The sequence below is a fragment of the Corapipo altera genome, unplaced genomic scaffold, assembly GCF_003945725.1.
Source record: "Corapipo altera isolate COAL_440 unplaced genomic scaffold, ASM394572v1 100, whole genome shotgun sequence".
Lineage (NCBI taxonomy): Eukaryota > Metazoa > Chordata > Aves > Passeriformes > Pipridae > Corapipo > Corapipo altera.
This window is the reverse complement of record NW_020884952.1, coordinates 2,263,975-2,288,809: the sequence shown is the minus strand read 5'-3', so window position 1 is coordinate 2,288,809 and position 24,835 is coordinate 2,263,975. Positions and strand designations below refer to the sequence as shown.

Below are 24,835 nucleotides of genomic sequence, written 5' to 3'. Positions count from 1 at the left end.
TTTCTCTCCTTCATGCTAAACAGTGCCAGCTCTCTCAGCTTCTGTCTGTCAGATGCTCCAATCCCTCAATCATCTTTGTGGCCCTTCACTGACCTTGCTCCAGAACGTCCATGTCACTCTTTCACTGGAGTGCCCAGGAGTGGACATAGCACTCCAAATGTGGTCACCAACACTTATGGTACAGGGGAAGGATTGCTTCTCCTGACTTGCTGGCCAGTGCTCTTCCTCCTGCAGCCCGGGACGCTGCTGGCTGCATTTCCCACATCCATCACCTTTCTAGGTGGCCTGTAGTACAGACACACCTTCTTGCCCTCCCTGAAGACAGGGTTGACATTTGCTTTCTTTTAGTCCTCAGGAACCTCCCCTGATCACCATGATCTCTGGGGAGTGCCCTTACACTCAGCACTCTCAGGTGCACACTGCCAGATCCCATAGACTCACGTGTGCCACTGCAGGCAAGGCTGCCCCAGCCTTCACATCCCTGACCAGTTCTCCCTGGTTTGCACATATGAGGACCAGCATTTGTATCCATTCATTGCAGCACTCCAGAAATGGAAGCTATCCCACTACATCTCTGCAATCCCAGTGACACTGAAAACTGCACACATAAACCCTGAAACTGCATGCAGGCCTTGAATTCCTTCTGCATTAAGCCAAAAATTGTTTTAAAATCAGTTATAATCAGCATCTTTAAAATAACCCAGTTACACTGCTGCCCAAAAGTATAATCACATAAACAGAAGAACTCCTTCAAAAACAAGAGAGGAAAGGAAGAAACAATCCCGTGCATTTTATTGGTATTAAGTACAGTCCCATTACAATTGATTAAAGATGACTTTTTCTTTTCCCCTTTTTTTTTTTCTTTTTTACTAAAATGCAACATAGAAAAACATAAAAAACCTGATTGGTCAGTTAGCTGAAACCTATTCACAAAAATGAAAAAAAAAAGCACAAAGCAATCTGCTTTGGACATATGTCTACATAGAATTTCACATTTATGGCTCAGTTTGCTCCAGATCATAAGAACACTTTTTTTCTGAATTATGACTTCTTTCTGCACAAGGATCCAATACCAGGGTTGCTCCTGGGCTTAGAAATTACCATAGGTGCAGATGCATGTGGCTGACAAGATACAGGTCTCTTATTCTTCTTCATGGTAAGGACACCATCTTCCTTTGGGGGAGGAACATGGATGGGTTTCCAAGGAATGGGGTTGCAATATGCTGGGGCTGGATATGAATTTCTGTCAGCAATCCCTGAAACATTTAGAAAATACACATAACTAAAAAGGAATATTTACACTGCAAGCTTTTATAATAATAAACAAGCAGTTATAATATTCATCTGGACTAACAAAGACACAACAGCATCTTCAGAGAAAGACAGCACAGGCACACCACATAATTTTAAATTATTCACGATAATAAATATTCCACCTTTTTTTTTTTACCAATAACTGGTGTATTGTTCATGTTTGCTAAAAATAATAAGCAAGTTGAATGCTCAGTCACTGGCATACTTAAAAGCTGTAAATGTCTATGAATTGGCTACTTTGTTTACCCGACCACATGATGGATACACGTCAAAGTCTGTGATATATTCTGTTGCATGAACACAAGTGAGTAGAGAAATATTTCTCAAAAATCATTTCAATAAATGATGGCAGTTGGCAGTAAGTAATGAAGGTCCAAAACAAAACATGAAGGCAAAGTGTATCACTATCTATAAATAAATGTATGCAAAAGAGTAAAGGTTGTTCACTGGCTTTATACATGTTTAAACATTCAGAATTTTGGTCCCAACATTATTTCTGGTTTGAATTCAAATAAAGGCAAATATTTTAATTGTACAAAAAAGAAAAAAAAAGGAAATAGCATACTTATCTATTTTTAAAGAAATAATAAATTAAAATATAATAAAGCACTCAAACATGTAAAGCAATACCACTTCTTGCTACTCTTCTGCTTTTGTACCATGTGGGATGACAAAAGCCACCAAAAATAGTGAGACTTGTAAGACACCACACTATTAACAGCATTCTCTTTCACACTTGGCTTTCAAACAAAAAAGGAACAGGATTACAGAGGCCAAGGAGGTGGAATGCAAGGGAAAAGCAAAATGGAAAGGAAATTGTAGCTCACTACAGGTTGATTCCCATGTCTCCTTTCACAGACAGGAATTCTGTCAGCCTTCTTGTGCCTCACAACCCCACCTTTTTTCTAAGGGGGATTCCTGTGTGCTAAGCTGGCACACGCCTTCTGTGGCACGAACATCACCTTTACCAGGGATAATATAACTGATTTGCTTCACAGGAACCAGTGATTGGCTCTGGTGATTCCTGTGCCTGGTAAAAAAGCTAAGAAAAGTGCACAAAAGGTCTCAGAGTATATTTCTCTGAGTTATACCACATGAGGTAATCATCCTTATGTGACAAAATTAGATGTTGGACAAGTATCTCAAACAGGCTTCATTTTACATTAAAATATTAGAGGGAAGGAACCACAAATCTAAGTCACTACATATTTGTGTACTAGAAGTACAAACCTTTGGACTTCCCATGTGGGAAACTATAATCATTTAAAACAGGGTGTGGTTTATTTCTAGCATTTTGTAGCCATTCCTTAAAGATTTTCTCCGATCTTGTTTTCTTCTCCTGCAGCTCAGCTTCCCGTTCTTTTTCTTTTTCCTATAAATAAAAAAAATCTAAGATACTTATAGACAAAGCTTGTGTACAATATACACAAAATGGTAAACAATTTTTTTTTAAAACAGATTTCCAGGTTGATGAATATATTTCAAATGTCTTCAACTACAAACACAATTTCCCCAATGACAGAAAGGATGCAATCTTTTCAGTCTGAGAACAAATTTCAAAAAACCCAACCTCCATATTTACTCCACTGTTTCTGACAAAAAAGCTCAAAGGCTATAAAAAAAAATGCATTACTGTGTATCTTGCTTTGCTGAACATACCACAATGTCTTCAATGCACTAACATTGCAACTTTTCAAAGTTTATTTTTCATGTACAACACTGCCATTTGATATCGACTTATTTAATATAGGTTACAGATTAAGTAACTGCATCCAAAGAAATGATCAGTTCATTAATACCTTCTCTTTTTTCTTCTTTTCAGCCTCTTCATCTCTCTTCTTCTTTAACCATTCTTTATACTTTACCTCAGCCTTTTCTTGTAACTGCATTTTTTCTAGTTCCCTTGTGGCTTTTTCTGCCATTTCTTTGCTCAGCTTTCGTTTCTTTTCTCTTCTTTCCTATGTGAAACATACCAAAGAAACAGAATATAAACTTTTCAGTGTACTTCCATGAGCAATTCCTCTGAGGAATACAGTTAATTTTACTACATAATTACAAATAAAATTATCATGAACCTGAAAAAAAATGTAGCATTGTAACCTTTTTGAAGACAGAACCTATTCATCTCTAGGTTCCAGATAAAATAGTTTTAGAAACATAAACCTGTCAGAAAAACATGATAAAAATTTTACTTTCAGATCTCCTTATACTATTATGTTTACTATGCTCTTTTATTTATTCAGACATTTGTTAAAACACTTCAGACACTTCTCAGTATTTCTGGGAATGAAATATATGTTTCAATTCTCAACAGTGGTGTGTTAGTTCTACTTGTCAGTGCAATCTAGAGCAAATCTAGAACTACAGTTCCACATGGAAGACAGGCCAACTGTCCCCTCCTAAGTCATTGAGATATGCAGATTGTTCAGCACACTTGAGCATAAATTGACAGGAAAATAAAAAGTTCACATAAAAATCCAGTTCATGTCCTGTGGAATTCTCTAAATTTTTTATATTCTTTAGTTCATTCATATAGGGACTACTTCACTGAATCCATCCACATGTTTCTCCTCTCAAAATTATCAAAGGGAAAATGAGAAAACACGTTCTAGGGTAGGAAAAGAGTGGTAACTGAGTGTGAAGTGAAATTGCTACCTGCCCTGCATGATTTGGGAGACAGAACACACAGAGGTGTCATTCACTTCTGCTTCTGTTCAGTGTGTGTGCACCCAACGGGACCCAACGTTTTGGGGACCTTCCTCTAAGCAAACAACCACGTGTTGATGGCCTGGTCTTGATCTGGAGAGGGAGGTATTTCCATTTGAAGAGTAACAACAGCCCTTCCTGCCATTCCCTGTAACCTTTATGAAATGTCTGGAATTCTACTGATTCCATACTACTCCTGCTTAGCTCGCTTAGCTCTGAAGCAGCTGCATACACGTGTAGAAGCAAAAATCTACCAGATAAGCTGTGCATGTGAGTTGGAGGAGAGGCAGAAGACTTAAGAGCAGTTTCATCTTTATAGAAAAGAGCTGTTAAAAAAAAAAAGTTGTTTTTCTTTTAAGAAATCTTTTACTTGTATGCTTCCCTGCATATACTTCTGCAACAAAGGAGATGTGTAGTTCAGCAGAAACTTACACTGACTCAAAATTGCTATAGTTGGCAGTATGGATGTAAAATGCCTAGAACTACAGCTGCAAAGTATAATAAGTAAATGAAATAGAGGAAAAACACATTCACAAGAAAACCAGAAATATACCCCCATTCCCATTTTACCATTATATATTGCCATTTTCCCCATTATAAGCACAAGAAGGCAGAAACTAGAGCTCTCCCCAAGTCTCCCTCCCCCATCTTTTCCCCCAGACTTACTGCCTTTCTGCAAAATCCAATTATGCATAATGAAGCAGAAGCCATAATACTGGAGCTGGGGACCAGCACGATTCCCTCAGTCAGGTCTAAACAGGATATCTGATGGTTCAGTGCTTGTCCCCCACACCAAACTTACCAGCACTCCAATAGAGTAGCATCATACAGCATAAAAACTTCAGCTTATATTGCCCTGCAAGACACTACCTCATTTCTACCAGAAAAGAAGCCAGTTTACACAGCTGCTTGAGTTAGTGTGTCTTGTTCTGGGTTTGCCAACACAAGAAGCATTACTACACTTTTATCAACCAGCAGCTAAACTATTTCCCCTCCCGCCTCTCAGAAGCTATACTTTATTAACTCTGGTATAATCTCTGAGGTGGATGTTTCTTCACCTAAATCAGAATGATACTTTCAGTACCACTGTTTTGGTATACTCTTGTCAAATAGTCTTATTTGACAACAAAGATTTATTTATGTACATACTGCTCACAATTTCACAAAACTATTACAATTAGCTAATAACTCTGTTCTCTCCTTTGTTGTTGTTGTTGTTGTTTGGTCTCTCTTGTGTTTGTTTCCATTTCACTTCTAATACATTCTAGCAAATATCAGCTGAATCTGTACTGTAGTGTAGGGAAAGTGGTCAGATATGAATACACTCCAGTGTCAATGTATATTCTGGAATGCAAAACTCCACAGAATTACGATGTAATTGAAGTCTTATTAATATGATTTCACAGCACTGAGGCCTGTACATGTAATAAAATTATTTACAACTATAACCAATGAAAAAAAATAATTTCATTTTGGAAAAAAAAAGTTGAGATTCTGAAACGTTTTTGTACTAGCAGAGAATGGAAACAAGATCTTTCTTAACATGAAACAAATGCTTCCATACTTAAAAATGCTGAAAAGGAAAATTAATGTATTTTTGACAAATTATGCAGAGTCTAAGTATCACCTTCCTGAAAAGAACAAATAATCCATTGTCTAAGCTCTTCCTCCTTCATCATCTAAAATTCATTTGAATCTCATTTATCCAGAGCTGTTTCTCTGTCTCTCCATTACAAATATTCCCCACATGCACCTCTCAACAACTCCTGCTTCAAGACAGTGGCAGTCTGTGACACAGAAGAAGCATTAACCTAGATGAGAGATAAAGGTTAAATCAGTGAGTCAAACTGTTGGTGAAGGTGGCTTACAAAGACTTCACATATTTTGCTGTTTGCTGACTTACCTCTGATGTACATGAATGTAGGTAACAAAACTAAGGATCTTCCAAAACTACAACCTTTAGCTAAGGTCTTGGCATACAAAAGGTATGAAAACAAACACAGGACAAAACTGAAAAAAGTGGGCCCCTTCCATACCTAGGGGAATTGTTCAATAATGGAAAACTATTATAAGCAGCAAATAGACCTAAAATCTTTCTAAATGCTCTAAATGAAATGCAGGGAAGCTTCTGAAATTATGTATCTTTAATCACAATACTTCAGATGAGTTTAGCTAGTATCTAGGCCAACCCAAAGTTAAATTAGGTCCTATGTAAACAATAATATGCCATGCACACTACCACGAAAGCCACAACAATTGCTAAGTTTTACTTCCAGTGAGACATCGTTAAGATGGGGAGACTCCCTGCAGAACTGCAGACTTTGCAGCTGCCTAGAAATTATTCTGCAGACAAATCAGAAACGCTTCCTCTTTCTCTCACAATCAGAACAGCTTTTCCTTCATAAACTTAGTGTACACCACATTCCCAGCTGCTTTAGGAACCTGTTTCATGTCAAACTCCTGTCACCCTGGCCTTCCCAGCTTCCCCCCCAACTCATTACTTTCCCTTATACAAGTCTATCAAAAATGCTATGAATGTGCATATTAATGTACATGTTCTTCAATCCTTATTTTACTTTCCTTCCATGGGAGGGAGAAACCATTTGTTTACGCTTGGTGTTGTCAGATTGGGTTTTAAAAATTCTCTTTGATCTTGTGTTCAAAACAGACATGATCCATTCGCTAAACCACCAGCAAACTTACATACATTAAAATATGATTACAGGTATTACATAAACTAAGGTATTGATTGTAAAACATCCAATTACTCATTGCAAGAAAGGCTTGTTCTCCTGCCACCCTACCCAAGCACGTAATTAAGGAGAGAGGATACAAATCTACCCTGAGGGTTCACTCCTCTGGGCTGTGATCCTATCAAGCCTCAGAACCTAATGAAGGCTGGGCTAGGTCTGTACTTGGAAATCCCCCACCCAAATCAAATCATTCTGTCCCACAAAGCAGTGATGGTGACTCAGTCTCACTGAGTCAGGATTAACTACTAACTTTTCAAGAAAAATCAGACCTACACGTATGTGGCGAGCGGTCACAGGATTTTAAAATCTGAAGCAGCACCCAACCTCCTTCCTGACAGAAGGCAGAAATGTTAAATCATTTTCCATGCAGGAAAAAAACCCTAATTGTCTTAGAATCAGAGGCACTGTATCCAACTGGAAGAAAACTAATAAAATATATACTTCTGTATTTTCACATCAATGCTTAAATGAGAGGCTGGAGAGGGTAAAGCGCAGAGATGCTTCTGTTCTGCGTTTTCTACGTAGACTGACACTGAGCAGAAATATTCCCAGAAATCTTCTCAGATAATGGTTCTATTTCACAGCTGTTTGCCCTGACATCTCAGCTACCATATTCTAGCATGATTTAATGCTGACTGATGGCAAAATATAGGAAAAGTCCACACTGCCAACATCAGAACATACATCCAAATTTCCTTGTTTATCCTCATACTAATCCTGGACATCAACCACATTTAGCAATCTTGGAAATCTGGGTTGTTCAGACAATTGTAATTATCTTTTCCATTTTGCCCTATAACACAATTCGGTCACCAAACCAGCCCACAGAAATACCTCTTTATTCTCTCCTGAACTGGCAGGTGTAAAGAACAAGAGGCTAGAGAAGAGGTCAGTGAAACAACACTGAGCTGCAGTTGTCTCCTGATAGGCAGGTTTACAACTATTTACTGCTCAAGTTCACATAAAGTCACTGCAGACCCCACTGCAGTCTAGGAACTGGAGAATTATTGGATCTCTCTCCCAAACCATGCTCATTTCATGTGGGTACTCAATTATGTGACAAGTGGGAAGTTTTAATGTACTTGGTCCCTGAAACACTCTCAGGGTCTTCAGAAGAACGCAGAGTCCACAAATGCTGCTGAATACATGAGTACTCACATTTTATTCATCTGTCACCCTGAATTCCTCCTCCACAGCTCTATCTAAAACTCATTTTAACACTAACCATGAGAAATTAGTTCATTCTACTTACAGAAATCTAAAGGTAATTAAGATTCAGGTACAACCTAAAATAATAACTATGGCACTGGTTATGCATGATGTCACAGAATAGTTTTGTGTAAAGACACTCCAGGTTCAGAGGGTGAAAGACCCACAGTATGCAGAAAAAGATCCTTAATAAATTTATCCCAGAGTCACAAAAAATTTAGATACATAGACTTTTATGCAAACAGAAAATTTTAACTGTTAAATGCAGTTGGTTCTCAAGATTGGAAAGCATTTCTGCTAGAAGATGCCCTCACAAACACATTTCTTGAAAGGGTTCAGTCTTGAAAAAAGCAGACATCTTAGTATCTCTTTCAAGCCTAAACTGTCAGGGAAAGCCACAGTACATCAGGGTCTGCATTAGCAACCACTGCTTCGACTCAGAACATCAACCTGGGACAGGGAAGATCTGGATTTCACTGAGGGCATTCCAGTTAACATGTCCCACTGAGAGGAGAAGTCTCCACCTGTCAGGGTGCAGGCTGGGATGACAGGATTCTCCACCCCTTCTGCTGAAATGGTCCCACTCCTCACAAAATAATTAACAACTCATTGGAGGAAAGAAAGAGAGCATGAGCGAGCATGGCTTTTGAACCTGAAAGTCATGCTCAAGCTGTTGAACAATCTGTGCTCTTCATTACCAATGTTGAGATAAAGTACAAATTAAACAGAAAGTCTTTGGAGTAAGAGTTGGAATCTCGGTGTCTCTTCTGGGAGGAATCACACAGCACACCAAGAAAGGGAAGTCTGCTCCAAGAACACTGTCATTCATTGCTATATACTGTGTTGGTTCTAGGCCTTCATACTTCTTACTGCTCTCTGCTTCTCAGAAAGACTATCAGCCAAGGGCACAGTAAATTGTGAGACCAAAATTTTCAAGGACAAGGCATTGAAACAGAATTTTCCCATCCTGTACCTAGTTTCCATTAAAATTATATTTTTCAGTGAGTAAAGGGGTCTTACTAGAAAAAAAAAAGAACAAAAAAAAGTTGAACATTCACATTTTATGACTAATGCCTGCTTTGTTCATATCTGCTGAAAAAAAAAGTGATGCCTTATTCTCTGTTCTGCAATGCAGAAAGCATTAGAAATGCTACAGTCAAATTCACATTGGTATTAATTAGTTTTTCCAATTAAAAATGTGTAACTTCACTACTCATGCTCTTACAACTTTGCTAAATATCATGTTGATATAACATAAAGAATTACATGCAAAGACTAAATACCAGGATGTTAAAAACATGAGTTGTTATTTTGGGATGCAAGCTATTTTGGGATGCAAGCATTGCTCTCTGGGGATTTCTGTTACTGTTGCAAACATATGCATTGCACACATGCACTGGGTTTTGGTTGGGATGGAGTTAAGTTTCTTCATAGCAGCTCCTGTGGGTTCAGTCTACAGTCCACAAATCCACATATTTGCATTTGTGACCAATATGGTGTTTGTTGAACACAACAGTGGTTCAGTCACTGCTGAGCAGTGCTTACACAGCTTCAAGGTCTGTTCTGCTTCTCACTCCCCCCCCACCAGTGAGTAGTCTGGGGGTGCACAAGAAGCTGGGAGGGGACACAGGTGAACACACATGTACATATATGAATTGAATACTCCAGATATTTCTAAGTTCATATTCTGTTGGCATTCTAAGAAGGAAGTAGCTTTGCAGAGTCAGTAAAGGTGAACTAAATATGATTGGAAGATACCAAATTAGAGTGCAGAGGGTGGAGTGCACTGTATCAGTGTTAATTTTTTTAATATTTAATCAAAACTCTGTTGTCATCAGGTCTGACCTTTAATCCTAATATTTTGTTCAACATTAATTCATAAGAGGTTCTGACTGTTATGACAATGTTCTAAATAATTAAACAGTCACGGCAGTTTACAGACTCTTCACAGTTTATGCATTCACAGTGCATTTCTCAAAAGCTTTTGGTCCTCTGATTTGAAATCAGTACTTTGATTTAATCACTAATTCAGCATCTACAGGTACCTTTTACTAAAGTGTTAAATCCCAGAGTTGCTGATAGGAATGAAAGAGACCACACATTTCAGGATCAGAAGCTCACATACAACACAAAAAGAAAAAACCTTGCTCCTGTCAGCACCAAGATTCCTATCCCATGGCAAAACATTAGGAGGTAAGTCACATCCAGCTCGGATTCTGCAGATATGGTCTTGTAAACACAGCACCCTCAACAGGTGTGGGCAAGTCTGAAACCTGAATTATGCTTACAACTGTAAGAGAACACTGAATAAAGGAAGAAAGGGAGCCTAAAAAGGTAAAGGTTTTACAAACTGAACTCTAGCAAAGAGTTCTCCGTATTGCATCTCATTCCCGAGAGATGAGGTTGCAGGGGTAAAGTCTTCTTCCTGGAAGAAGGCTACAAATATCTTGAATCAGTTAATTCAAGGGAAAATGACATGAAAAACAAATCAAACTGGCTTCAGAGAGCAGCTTACTGTTCTTCCAAAACAGAAGAGCAGCTTTTCACTGGTACCTCCAGAAGCTCCCACTGAGTAGAACACAGTAAGTTATCGGGCAGTAGGACCCATCTAGAGTTTTGTCATCACATATTAATTCAACAGAATTTAGGTGACAGAGAAAAAGCCTTGGAAGGAACCAGAAATGTGATTCCCAAATATTTTGAGGATGTGTAGCAGTACTTTCTATCTTCCTCCTGAAACTATAATTTACCCAAATCTGTAAGCAGTCTACCTATCAGGCACAACCTGCTAAGCCAAACAGCCACCAAATCTTTATTTCTTAAGCAAGACCACATTTAACAAGATACAAGTCATAAAGATGCCACTATGGAGAGGAGATTTTCATATGTAGGTACCCTGCTTCAAATAATTCCAAAACACAGTTTAGGGGAGTGTACTGAGGGTGTTGTTGGGTGGTTGGTTTGTTTTAACTTTACTCAGTGGTAGAGAACAATGACTGAAGTTAACTGATTTGTTCAGTATCTACATGGAGTCACAGGAAATTACAGACTTCGAAGGTCTCTTCTTTTTTATGATAAAATTCTATCCATTATTTACCTCTTGGTACTATTTTCAATAAAAAACTTCATTCCACTAAGAATTAGTTCTCTATTAGCCCCTCACCCTCCAAAAAAGAAAAAAAACCCACAAAGTGCCATAATGAACTGACAGAGAGAAAATAAGCTTTCACATGCCTTAAATCTAATCCGAAGAAATTAAACACAAAGTAGTTTTCAATCCTGAATACCTATTCAAGATGTAGTTCTGGGATGAGATGGGAATGAAGGATGTCAATTCCTTTTGTTTTAAACTCTAGGGTTCAGCTAGGAGCTCCTTACCAAGCTGGAGTCTAAATACAGCAATTAACAAGCAAGCATTTTAACATTCCAGAAAGATTAAGACAGATTCTAATGGTTTTGCTGATCTGTGTCCAGTTCTGCATACCACTTTAAAAAAGACTACTTTAATGATGAAAACAGGACACTGAACACCAACTTTGCTCAGCATTTATAATCACTACCACCTCATTTTTTTTTTTATCAATGAATCTAACAGTAACTCAGAAATAAAAGTTTTAGTTACATACAAAATCATGTTGTATTCAAGCAAATTTTTTTTCTGGAATCAAAAGCATGCTTAGAGTTATTTTAGAGTTAAAATATTTCAATTGATACTCCTGGGACTAGAGCTCTATTACATTTAAAACAAAACAACTCAACAGACAATTTACTGTTTGCTCACAAATGACATAACCTTAGGAGGCACAGAAAATAAGACTACTTTTGTCCAGCATCTTACTGAAAATTGTAAAGGCATTAGTAGATCCAGGATAGTGCCTGACAGATGATTTTATTAAGCTTTTGATTCCTAGTGAGCTGCAAAATTTTGCCATGAACAAATATTTGTATAAACATATTTAATGGCTTAGAATGTTCTTTGAAGGCTCATATTTCAAAATATTACTTTTTGTTCATTTACAACCTTTAAAAATCACAAAAGCTATTTACACAGAAGAACACTAAATGGCTAGGATTCCTCTAGTTCCAAAAATAGTTTATGTAAAATGACTGGAAGCATATAAAAACCTTCACAGCATATAGGTTTCAAATATATATATAAAATAATAAAAACATGAAACAGACAGTAAACAAAAAGAGTGTTCAAGCTTTACTCCCTAACCTGACCATATAAGGAGTATATTTAATAGTAAGAGCATCACAACTGACGTTGCCATGTGACAAAATGCAAAAAAACTGGCTTGACATACAGAAAACCAGCAGAATTCTTTTATGCATCTACAAACATTTTACTTCTGACATAAATTCCCTCACATTCACGGTATAAAGACTATTCCAGCAGTGTCTCCTTGCGCTGGATGCTCAAGATGAAGGAAAAAGTATCACATGTGCTCAACCACGCCTTGCTTCCTTCATCACTACAGTACTGAGCCCTGGAAAAGGATACAGACTTGTGGAGATCACAGAGATAACATCCCTGAAAGTAACATCCCCTCTTGCCAAATAAAGCTTTTTCTGCAGTCTACACACAGGGGCTCAGAATCAATAGCTGAATATGAAAAAGGAGAGTGCTTAATGCACATTTCAGTAAAGAATACTGCAAGTTTTGCCTCAAAAAGCACCTCTTGAGACTTCTATGAGGAAATGAAGTGAGTTTTCCAAATAGTAGACGTATAAACAGCCCCCAAGAAAATTATAGCAACTGTCAGTGTTCATGACTCTAACCTTAAACTACAGGTGAAATCTTGAACACCTTCATAGTCACTGAATTGAGATATTTATCCTTCGGTCTGTGACCAGATCCAGTGGAAACCTGAAGTGCTAAGATCTATGCAGCTCAAATATTAATATACTAAAGGCAGCTAAGCTTTTAAGTTCAGTTTGTTCTTGATTTGGGTGTGTTTTACAGAAAAGATCAGCCAATGAATCATCCAATTAAAATGAAAATCAGATTACTTTTGGTAAAAGCTTGGGACACGCTCTAAGGATGACCTTATGCTTCCAAAATATAACATGATAAAGTCCAGACACAATTAGGTTTTTGCTGTCCTCTGGGCTGATGTGATTACCATAAAAAAAGACCTCCTGTTCCCACTGACAATAGAAGCTGTTAGTCAGTAAATCCACAAAGACAAAGGTCCACGGAGGCCCCCAAAGAGTAGAAGTCCACAGAAGTTGAAGGAGGGGTTGGGGGCAGTGGGGAGGAGACAGAATGAGAACTTCCAGTTTTGAACTGGGAACTATTTTAACAGGCAGACAATGAACAGTTACAGATACCTATAATTTAATTTTCATTTTAGAAGAGGAAAATGACATAGTTTGTGCTGAATAATAAATCTTTTACGTTTTGCTGTGTACTTTAATTAGGAAGGATCGTTCCTGAAGCATAATAAATGATTAGAGCAGGATAGGTTCTGTGATGGGTTTATGCCAATAATCCAGTCAGCATTAAAACTAAGATTAATTAGGTTAGATCCAAACATAGGTTATTCTGGTCATTCTAGGCTGAATCTGAAGAGGGACTTCTGAAAGGAAGAAGACAAATGCATGAGAGGAAAGTCCTGCTTATCAAACCTGGGTAACCCAACTAGTTGATCAAGAGAAGCCAGTTGATGGAATCTTTTTGGATTTCAGTAAAGCTTTCAGGATCCTTCTGGACAAAATGTCCAGCTCACAGCTGGATAAACACATCAGGTGGTGGTGGAGCAGTTGGCTCACAGGTTGAGCACAGAGGGTAACAGTGAATGGGGAAACACCAGACTGGTGACCTGTCACTAGTGGGGTTCTGCAGAGCTCCATCTCAGGCCCTGAGCTCCTCAACATCCTCATAAATGACTTGGACGCAGGACTGGAAGGGACACTGAGCAAGTTTGCACATGACACAGAACTGGGAGGAGCTGTTGACTCCCTGGCAGGCAGAGAGGCCCTCAGAGAGACCTGGACAAATGAGAGGGCTGGGCAATCAGCAACTGTGTGAAGTTCAACAAGGGAAAGTGCCAAATTCTGCACCTGGGATGGGGCAACCCTGGATGTACAGACAGACTGGGGAAAGAGATGCTGGAAAGCGCCAGGAAAGGGACTTGGGGGTCCTGGTCAAAGGCAAGTTGAAGATGAGCCAGCAGTGCCCTGGCAGCCAGGAGGGCCAACCGTGTCCTGGGGGCATCAGGCAAAGCATCGCCAGCCAGGCAAGGGAGGGGATTGTCCTGCTCTGCTCTGACCTGGCCTTGAGGGGAAGCCATGTGAGGAGCAGCTGAGGGCACTTGGTGTGTTCAGCCTGGAGGAGACTGAGGGGAGACATCACTGCAGTTACAGCTTCCTGAGGGGAAGAGGAGGGGCAGACATTGATCTCTGTGGTGACCAGTGACAGGACCCTGAAGTCGTGTCAGGGGAGGTTTAGGTTGGATAACAGGAAAAAGTTCTTCACTCAGAGGGTGGTTGGGCACTGAACAGGCTCCCCAGGGCAGTGGTTACAGCACCAAGGCTGACAGAGTTCAAGAAGTGTTTGGATTATACTCTCAGGCACAGGGTGCAACTCTTGGGGGTGGTCCTGTGCAGGGCCAGGGGTTGGACTCCATGATCCTTGTGGGTCCCTTCCAGCTTGGCATATTCTGTGATTCTGTAAGGTCTGGATATCTAGCCCACCTAGATGCCGTTATGATATTTTTAAGCACTTTTCATTTGATTTTATTCAGAACCAGAAGTACAGAACAGTGAACAATTGGTATTGCTCCAGACCACTAGATAATGAATGCATATGCCCATGAACTACCAGGGGCTGAACATGCCCAAGTCTCCCAAACATTCCCATTTTTGTCATCCAGTGCATATGCTCACATCATGTGACACAGAGTTGTAAAGAGCCCCACTGAGATCAAGATTCTGTCTGCTTCTGATCCTCGACTAAGGCACTCCTCTCTTAAAAAACTTTAAAAATGTTTTGGTCCCACTCAGAAATTACTTTTTGGATGAAGGAATTCCCAGTTGCTAACTGTGGTCTACTGAGAATTTCCTGAATCTGGCCCCACGCCTCAATTATCCCTCTAAACTTTACCATACTATTTGCCTGTCCACAATAGTACTTCACTAAATCCTTCTTCTGGCTCTGCTTGGTGTACAAGACATTGCACATAGTCAGGGTGTACACTTTACCCAAAATGCTTGGGCATTGAACCTAGGAAGTCTGAAAGAGTTGGGTACACTGAAGACCAGAATCACAGCTATAATCAGCAGAAGGCCACTGCCAATTGTCAGCTACCTGACTACTCAGAAAACAAACCCCTTTACACCTTAAGGAAGAAAACAGATCAGTCTTGGAAAAATGTTTAACTGTTTTATAATTTTCAGTTAAAGCAGCCATTCATTCAGCAAACTTAAAACATGGGTGCCCAAACAGACTGAGGAAATTTTACATAGATTTACTCAAGCATGGCATGTACTAGGATATTTGCAGCCAAAGCAATGTTTACCTCTTCTCTCTTTTTTTGGACCCATTCCTTGTGTTTCTCTTCAGCTATCCTTTTCCTCCTTTCACGTTCTTGCTTTTGCTTCATCTTCTCAAGCTGTATATTCATTTCCTAATTAAAGAAAAAGTATACCTCTTAAATCTGTGGTGACCATCTACGCCAACACTGGAAATAGTGCTGCAGTTTAAACAATGTAAACATTAGATTTTGATATTTTTCCTTCATTAAGACTTTGGAAAAGACAGATGACAGTCAATACAGAAATATTATGAAATACATTCAATGGAAATGTACAATTTTTAGAGCATTAATTGGAAATACATATTTTAATTAGGCTTTGGAAGCAAATCAATGGAACAAATCACTCCTCAGCCTATTGAAATGTACTGCTGCAGATTAAGATTCTGCTGACTGAAAAGACTTTTCTACAATACTTAAAATTTACATTGTGTAATGTTCTGCATTGTGGATGGTACCAAAAGCTAAGTGAAATATTACTCACTGGTGAGTTTTAGCACCAGAGCTACAGAAACCCAGGCTTAACCCAAAGCTCATTAAAACCAAAATTATTGCAGATTTTAGCAAACTTTGAAACAGGAGCTTTATTTTGAAGATGAGAGAAGAAATGCCCAAATATCTTTATATGACATACAGTATATATGTAATCACTTATGTATCCCCAGTGAAGTTAACTGATAAAGGAAAAACATGACTAAGAATACAGCTTGAGAAGTCTGGCTTCTCCAACAGGAGCATTGGCACAAAGTGCTCCTTTTCAATGAAAATTCATGCCTTCAAACATAGACAGATGGAATTATTTCCATGAAGCTGACTTTATGGTTCCTACACTGCAGCCAGTCTCAGAGAGAACCCCTTTATCTTATGAATTGAATTCAGTTTAGCAGGACATCAGAGGAGCCTACAGAAAGCTCAAATACCCACAACATATAGTGTGAAAATACAGCTGTTGCTGTACTGAGGCAAAGTTACAGCAAGTATCACTCCTTTGAGTTCTGAGACATCTGTGTTGCAGGGATCCTGGTTTCTGTAAAAGCTGATGGCATTATAATTACTTTAGAAGATCAAATCCACTATCCACTCCAAATGTTTATCTACATTTCTGACAATCAGGACGGACTTGTTGCTGCTGCCAGCAAAAGATCTGGGACTTCACAGTTGTTTCTTATGATATCAGTTTAGAATACTTTTCATATGCAGATGTACTAATAAATTTTTATATCACTATCATATACTTCATTGTCTTCTAGCATCTTACAAAAATGTTGATTGTGTTTTTTTCCCCCAAATATAAGCTTTTTGTGCTGCCTATGTTGCAGTTTAATACCTAATGTTTTCAAAATCTTAAATTAAAAATAAAACTTTTACCTATTCTACATGGTTTTAAGTAACGTTTGTCCCATAACTCCTCTTACTACATAGTTGAGAGACATCTGCTAGATTACATTTAGTATGGTGTAAATGTTATTGTGTGATACACAAGAATAAATTGTTTTGGTTCCTCATCAAGACCACATGAGAGGTCCATACACAAACCACATTTTCTACATAATGCCTAAAATTGCTTTGGCTCGTTTTTTGTACTTAAAAATCAAAACAGGGAAAGACAATTACCAAATTAGAATATAAAGGGGAAGTCAGGAAACACTGGGTGGATATTAATGGATCAGAACATATTCCTCAAGCTTAAGGAACTACTTTGGTGTTCTGCTGACCTCTAAAAGACTGTTCCAGAACCTTCCATCAGTAGGTGTTTTATAAATAACATGAGGTAGCCCACATAAAACAGTTGTATGCTATATGCACTTTACAGATAATCACAGAAAAGCTAGGGCACTGTTCAAGGTCAAACAGTAAATCAGTAACTAAAGTGAGAAATTATCTAACTTTGATGTGATTGTTCAAATCACTACCCAATACTTCCAGTTTGATTTTCAACACCAGTATCATTTAATCAACTGCAACTACAAACATATTAATCAAGAAAAGATATAGTGCTCTCACTTAATTGTGCCCCAGCCCCGGTATTCAAGAACTGTTCATTTGCAAGGGGGCAAAAGACAGAATGAGGGGGAAAAAATGCTGTAACAGGGAACCCTATCCTGGGAAAGGACACCAAACAGCTGTAAAATTACACACTAAGTGGGTAACAATACTGTGCCTCCAATCTAACCAAGGAGCTTGGCATCCTTACAGCCAGCACACACCCTGTTGTGTTTTACTACCTCCATGCAGGTGTATGTACCTGAGATGAAAATCGAGGTACCAATTCTATGTTTTAATCTTTTAAACTCGAACCATTACCTGACAGTTGGATAAGCAAAATACTACACAGTACCACTTCAGTGAAGCATAACATTTAGCAAAAGGGAATGCACATAACACGAATCAGGCCAGCACTGTCAAATGCAAACACAATTCAGGCCCAAGACATTAAAAAAAAGTGGACAACACTACTCATGTTTCCACAAAGGAAAAAAAAAACCCAGTGTTTCCTGTCTTCTATTAGATTTAACATCAAGTCAATCGGATGCATTCACCTCTTCAGCTCTAGCCTGGAAGCGGGCACGCAGTTCCTTCTCTTTGCCAATGAACCACTCTTCCCATGGTGACAGATTATCTTTCAAAGGTGACTCTTTTGTCCCCCCTACTATTTCAGAGTCTTCAGCCTTCCTGAATTAAAAATGAGAAACGTAAGGGAATATTATCTGTAAGGTATTGGATTGAAAGGTGAAGCAATGCTACTGTCTCGAAAACCTACTTTTATGGCATAATGTGACAACAATGACATCATTTCTCTACTTGCTCAGTAACCTCCTTAACTGATAAGTGGCATTTATAGTGAACCTCTGACCATCCCCCTTATATTCTACATTCTACTCGTTAAATTCTAGCCTGTTAGTGATTTCCCCACCCCTGGCACACCCTGTCCTCCCCTGCTCCAAACTGTGGGACAGATCTAATTGTTACCTTTTAGAACCTAAACAAAAAGAACACCAGTAACATCAAAGTGTCACCTTCCTTCTCACACATGGAAAACAAGGAAAAACATTAAAATTAACATCCTGTCCTTGCCTACAGAGAGGCTTCATGTATCAAGTGCCCTTTAGCACAAGCAAAGAAAGAGCAAGAATATTTTTTCTTCTTTCAAGTACCATCGAAGTGGATTCATGGCATCAAGCCATCTCAGCATTATGAATCCATTCACTTGAAGAGGTGAAGTTTTCCACCTTAAAAAGCTTTCACAGGAAACGTGCTTAAGAACTGCAGAAAGCATACAACACCTGATGGTATTATACAAGGTTCTACTAGACTTTTAAGAGAATACCTTACATAACTCACTCGTAACTTCTTTACTCACGAATAATGCAACAGTCCTAGCCCCAGGTCAGAAATGTCTTTTATAATATTCTATACACATACTATTTCTTAAGTAAGACAGAATAGTAGGCTCCAAGTCAACAAAAAATTGAAAACATGCCGATAGAAGAAATCTTTTAAAGAAATCTATCTGACATAGAATTTCTTCTTAATAACAAACAGTGACCACAAGAGTCCACTTTAGTATTTTACGTGGATGTATAGGCTCTGGAAATACCTACCTATATATTTACTTCACGACAGTGAAGTGTTTGCTGAATTTAAGCTACAAAAGAAGGATCCATTATGCTAAAGGCCCCAGACATAAATATTTTAAACATAAGATATCTGGGCTTTATCAGTATAAAAGTGTAACATATTCACAGGAAACAGCAATACTCCAACACTATGTTGCAAAACATTTTCTGTCCCAGTCATCTTTGGAATATATTTCTGCGACAGGAAGCATTTGGGGACGATGTCAACGCAAAGGAGTTTTGTCCTACTCCTCTCTGTTGTTTTACCCAGGTGTGTTTGTGCTAACACGACTGTTCGCTGCTCAGGTCATGACATGTTCGGGGGAACTGATTCACGCTCAAACTCACCTGGAAAAGGTTTGTTCCTCCTCACATCAGCCCCCAGCCCTCTTTTATACTGTGCTGCCACAGACACGTAGCGTAACAGAACTGACAGAGACACCCTGACACACGGACAGTGCAAGGACAGAGGCAGCACAGGCCAAACACTCCCAAGCCTGGCGTTGTCCAACACGTTCTGCTGCAGCGTTACCGAAGACCAAAAATTTAACACGTACATATAATAAGGGATGCAACTTAAGAATGCATAATAACACATTCTGTTAGACAACAACTCTCTGGAAGTTTATTAAATATAAGGATAAAAGTATTAGGCATTCAAATGCAGGAAAAAACCCACAACTTTGTACAGACTTGACATTTTGGGCAGGGATACTTCCTCAACACATTCTTTTGCTTTGCGTGATTTGCCTTATGGCACCTAGGACTAGAACAAGGCTGACACATTAAAGCAACCTTAGAAAAAGTACTAGGAGAAGGAACAAATTAAGAAAAATAACATTTGCTATGTGTTTTCTTGTATCAGTAATTATGAAGTTCAAGCTGTCAACTTCTCAAAAAAACGATTCACAGTAACAGATTAAAGATTTATTGTAGACAAGTAAGCATGAAGCTTCAACAGAGGAAAATACACTCAGTGTGAAGACCTCAGTATGAATTTAGGAGAAACACTTCCCCAGTACTGTGTCTCAAGCTCTCAGATTGCAGCAGAAGGCAGATACATTTGGCATTAGAAGTGAAGTCTGATTAATAGAAAACACTGTGATTACCATTTCCCATATATTCACTTAGGTCACACCATCAAACACAGCACTACTGGTCCATAACAAAAGCATGAAAATGCCTAACACCGTTTCACAAGGCCTTGTTTACATCCTTTCTCTTCTGTAAATATTGCATGTCCCACATTGGATGTCTACCTCCAGCTAATTTTTGTGTAGTTTTAGGAGGACAAGGACAACAACAAAAAGCTTCAGAGTACGTGCATACATAGAGAGGGCAGTGGCTATGTAAGAAGTGCTCTTTATTATTATACCTTTGAGATCCTGGCACCTGTACCTGGAATCTGCTCTGTGAACATGTGGTAGGCACTTAGCACAACGCAGCAGCAGCGTTACTCAGAAGTGATGTCTGTGTGAGTGAGGTGTACACTGTGCCCCCAGTTTAACGAGGCTGTGCTAACTCACACAGGCCCAAGAGAGGTCATCTTCAATTGAACCTTAGTGCTGCCAGAGAACACTGCAGCAACAGGTCCCAAAACTGAAAGCTGTTTCAAAGAGCATCTCAAGCTGTAAGGACATGCTGTAACTTGAACAAAGTGCTACTGAACTTCAAGGTAAGTTAACAAATTCCTTCTTGGGAAGAAGCAAATGGTGAGGTAACAGAAAAGCTGAAAGAGAAGGGACCATAAACTGGCTACTATCTTTTTCATTCCGAAGCTTCTGACTACGCTTCAACACGCTTTTCCTGAACTCTCAGTGCTTTTTTCAAGAAGTGCTTGTAAGCAAAGTTCAGTGTGGTTCATATTCCTCCACTGCTCTCCTTGGAGGTTTGAGAATCAGGCTGGAATCCCGAACCCTTGCCCCACCTGCACTTTTAGCTCAGTTCAGCCTTACTGATTACATTCACCACCAGCTAATGCACAAGTTTGTTAAGTTTCCACGGCAAAGGCTGTACTCCAGAATAAGACAGGCACTGCCTGCTCTTCCTCCTTCTGTTTTAAAGGGAAGAATAAGAATTATTTATTTTCCTGTCAAGCTGGTGAGATCCCAAATAAAAAGAAGATACGCTGCTAAGCTTGCATATGATTCAAAGGGAGTAAAATTAAACCACAGGAGAGGGCACTGTGCAATGCACACAGGCAACGCTGACTCTGGACACTGCTACACACACTAGGCAAAGAGGAGCCCTTTGGTCTCCAAGAGCTTTTAAAAGGATGACAGGAAAGGTTGCAGCTTTCTTATCCGGCAAAGACCCCGAGGCTCGGGTCAGCTGCTTGCAGACAGTTTACAAACCCCTAAAAAATACTCAGCTGCCCCCCAGGAAGACTTCCCAAGAAAAAAAACCACCAACAACCAAAACCAAAACAAACAAACAAACCAACCAAAACGGAACAGAGCGCTTAAAGCGCTCATCTACGCAAACAAGTCTATATTTATGTAAAATAATCCTCCGTCCCCAAGGTCTCCAGCGGAGGGCCCGGCGGGTCGCGCACGGGCAGCGCTGAGCTCGCTGCCGGAGCCCGGCCCCAGCCGCAGGGTTACCTATGGCCCGGCGGGCTCCGGGCGGCCGCCGCCCCTTCCTCCTCCTGCCCCTCCTCCTCCTCCTCACCGCTGGGGGAGCTGGAGCGGGACGCGGGGGACAGCGAGGAGCCGCCGGAGGGACTGGGGGGCTCCTCGCCCCCGGAGCCGGGGGAGCACGGCGGGCCGAGGGCAGTGTCCCCGCCGCTGCGGTGCCGGGCGCCGCCGCTCATGGCGGGGCGGCCCCTGCGGGAGCGCCCGGCGGTTACAGGCGCTCCCGGCGGCACCCGCGGCCCCGCCGCCCCCACAGCCCCCTCGGCCCCGCCGCCACGGCAACCGGGACGCGCAGCCCCGCCCGGCCCGGCCCCGCCTCAGCGCCGGGCCCCGCCTCAGTGTCCCGTCCGGTCTCAGTGCCCCGCCCGGCCTAAGCGCCCCTCCGGCTCCGCCTCAGCGCCGGGCCTCGCCTCAGCGACCCCCAGCCCCGGGCGTCTGCAGCGCGGTGCCTGACGCGCGATCTGTTGTGTGGGAAGTCTTCACACTTGTCCTTTTCTTAGTGATATTTTTGGGCGTGTACCAGTTCACTAAACGGGAACCAGCCGCCTCACCTGCGGGTGACAGCAGCAGTGTATCAGGAGGAGGCAGCTTAACGCTTGCTAACGGCCCGGTCGGAGTTTGTAGCCCGCACTTGTATTGAATTGCAAAAATCCCCTTTCGGTCGCCACCCTTGTTCTCTTGTTTTCGATTTAAAATTCTAAAGACTTTTGGTTTTCATACATCTCTGCTGGGCAAATGGTGTCCTTTCCCTTCTTGCCTCTCAGTTAATTCTCCAATGAGCAACAACTATCTGTTATAAATAGATCAGATTTTATATATATATATATTCCTATCCTTGTTTACCAGTAGATTTTTTTGTCAATATTCCAGTGTGGTTCCAAATCCCAGGTACACAGTCCCTTCTTCATTGCTGATGCTGGGCCACCTTGACCCAGGATCAGCAACAAACATGTATCACCAAAGCTTTTCACTGCCTTCAAATTTCATCAACCAAAGAAATAACTGCTGACTAGCAGTGGGCAAATTTTTATAAAACTTCATTGACTCATTTTGCTGTGGCTGACTAAGCAGAAGCATTACTGATATTAACACGAGATACAGAAGTTTGAAGGTGATTCTCCAGGTGTATGAGTTTAGCAAGAAATGTATTTTTAGTTGGATAAAGGTTGAATGTAAAAAATGCCCAAATGATCATAATTTGGAAATTTTAAGATGGGCTTTTTGGTTCTTGGGCTGCACAGCCACAGGCACCCCAGTCTATAATTTCTCAGCCAAAAGAGCTGCATCTCTCCTGTCTCTCAGGAGCACATACTTCTTCCTCCCTCTTGCTCACCAGACCCTTCACTGACCCACAAAACCTTACTAATGTAGTAGAAAACTCTTTGGCCAAGCAAACTCTTTCATCTGAGCAAGTTAAAGCTCAGGGATATGTCTGACATCTGCTGAGGCCAAAACCAGGCAAGCCCCAGGAATGCAGAGCCACAAACTGGAAGGGAGAGGCAGAGGTGACTTTCCCCTTTCAGTGGTGGAGCTTCTTAATTTGTCTTACCATTTCATGGGAACTGCAGTTTTGGCAGGTTGGAAAAATATCCTTATGGTTCCTGAAAGAAAAAAACCTAGATATTATCCCACCGCTGATCACATGTGCTGATAACCAGTTGATCATCTGGAATGGTTTTCCAGCAAGCTGAAGAACACCCACAAAAAAGGCCTGAATGCATCTCTGATCTAAGCATCCCCAGAATACTGACGACATCACTATGCAGCAAATCGCTGCTGATGATGCTGAAATAACTCCAGTCACTTACAGCAGATTATTTGATGATAATCAGGCTCAACAAAGAAGCAAGTGTGACTAGCCATGGTGTCTAACAAATGAATTACACCCATTAAAATAATTTAAAATCATTAAAATAAAAAAAAATAAAATAATTTAAGCTGATGACTTAAGTCTTGGAGACAACAGAATATCACTAGGACCTAAGTTTCTTGCCAGTTAAAGTTACAAGAAGAAGACAATTTCAAATTGGATTGAATTCTTAGGACACAAGTTACACAGTCCAGTGCCTCAGCTTTGTTAAACACTAACCACCTATGGTTTTACAAGAAGTTTTGTGTATGTGCCACACGCAGCTAAAAAATAAAAATAGTGTAAAAGTTGCTTACTCCATGGCTACATAAGCACTGCTAGCAAAGCTCCATTTCCTCCAAGCAGGAAAATTTCAAGTATTTCAACAGGTTGCAGATCAAGGTAATTTCAGGACATCTTAGGAAGGCTTTAAAATCTCCCCGATCTTAAAGCCTGTCTCATCGTGAAGACTAATAACACTCTTAAATGAATAGAAAAAATGTTGCCCCGTCTTGTGTCACTAAATTGAGGAATTCTGGAGCTCACTGCACTGGGCATCTCTCATTTCTGATGGAGGCCCACATCACATCATCTGGGATGGCCAGAAACTATGAAATGGGTGTCTCACGGCAAGGCAGCAGCAATCTTGCCAAAGACACAAACATTTGAGTCTGTCTCTTCCTTCCATATACTGTAATACGGATTAAGAGAATTTCTTAGGGTTCAGGAGCAGATATTGGGCAAATAGTTTTTATTAACAAACTTTAGCATTGTGACAAGCTGCCAGCATCGGGCAAGACTTCCCACAGAGAAGGTGCCAAAAGCCAGTTCACCTTATGGGGAATTAAAGCATTGCCACTGGAATGGCAGAAGCATCCAACTTTTAAGAGATGTGAAAGTATAAAATAATATTGTTATTATCCCTCATACTGTTCTGCCCAACTTGTCAAGCCACCTCCACAGCCACTGTGCCCTAGTTAACACAGGCAAGGTAAGAGCCCAAACAATGTGATTTAATAAAACACCAAGGATTGAAACAACAATCCTGCAGGTTCAGGTACACGACTCCTATGGCCATAGCAGGACTGAGAAGCGGGAAAACGGCATGTTACAAGGACAGTGCTTCATGGCAAATCCTTAATTCTGTGAACTGAGTGCCAGAAAGCATCTGCCCTGGTAAGAATTAAGTGCCAACAGTGCTAAAGCCCACAGGCAA

General features: G+C 40.3%; 1 protein-coding gene across 2 annotated transcripts; it reads right to left on the bottom strand.

Moving 5' to 3' along the window:
• Positions 1 to 766: 766 nt before the first annotated feature.
• CCDC34 (coiled-coil domain containing 34) lies at positions 767 to 21,973 on the bottom strand. Of its 2 annotated transcripts, none has more exons than XM_027663311.1 (6): positions 21,741 to 21,973; positions 18,061 to 18,193; positions 15,506 to 15,613; positions 3,114 to 3,272; positions 2,545 to 2,686; positions 767 to 1,256 (listed from the first exon to the last, which is right to left on the bottom strand). In XM_027663311.1, the coding sequence occupies exons 1-6, from the start codon at positions 21,947 to 21,949 to the stop codon at positions 1,042 to 1,044; spliced, it is 966 nt and encodes a 321-aa protein (XP_027519112.1). In that variant the 5' UTR covers positions 21,950 to 21,973; the 3' UTR covers positions 767 to 1,041. The 2 variants fall into 2 exon arrangements, with proteins under 2 accessions (XP_027519112.1, XP_027519114.1); XM_027663313.1 differs by having other exon boundaries at positions 21,808 to 21,946.
• Between the last annotated feature and the right edge of the window lie 2,862 nt (positions 21,974 to 24,835).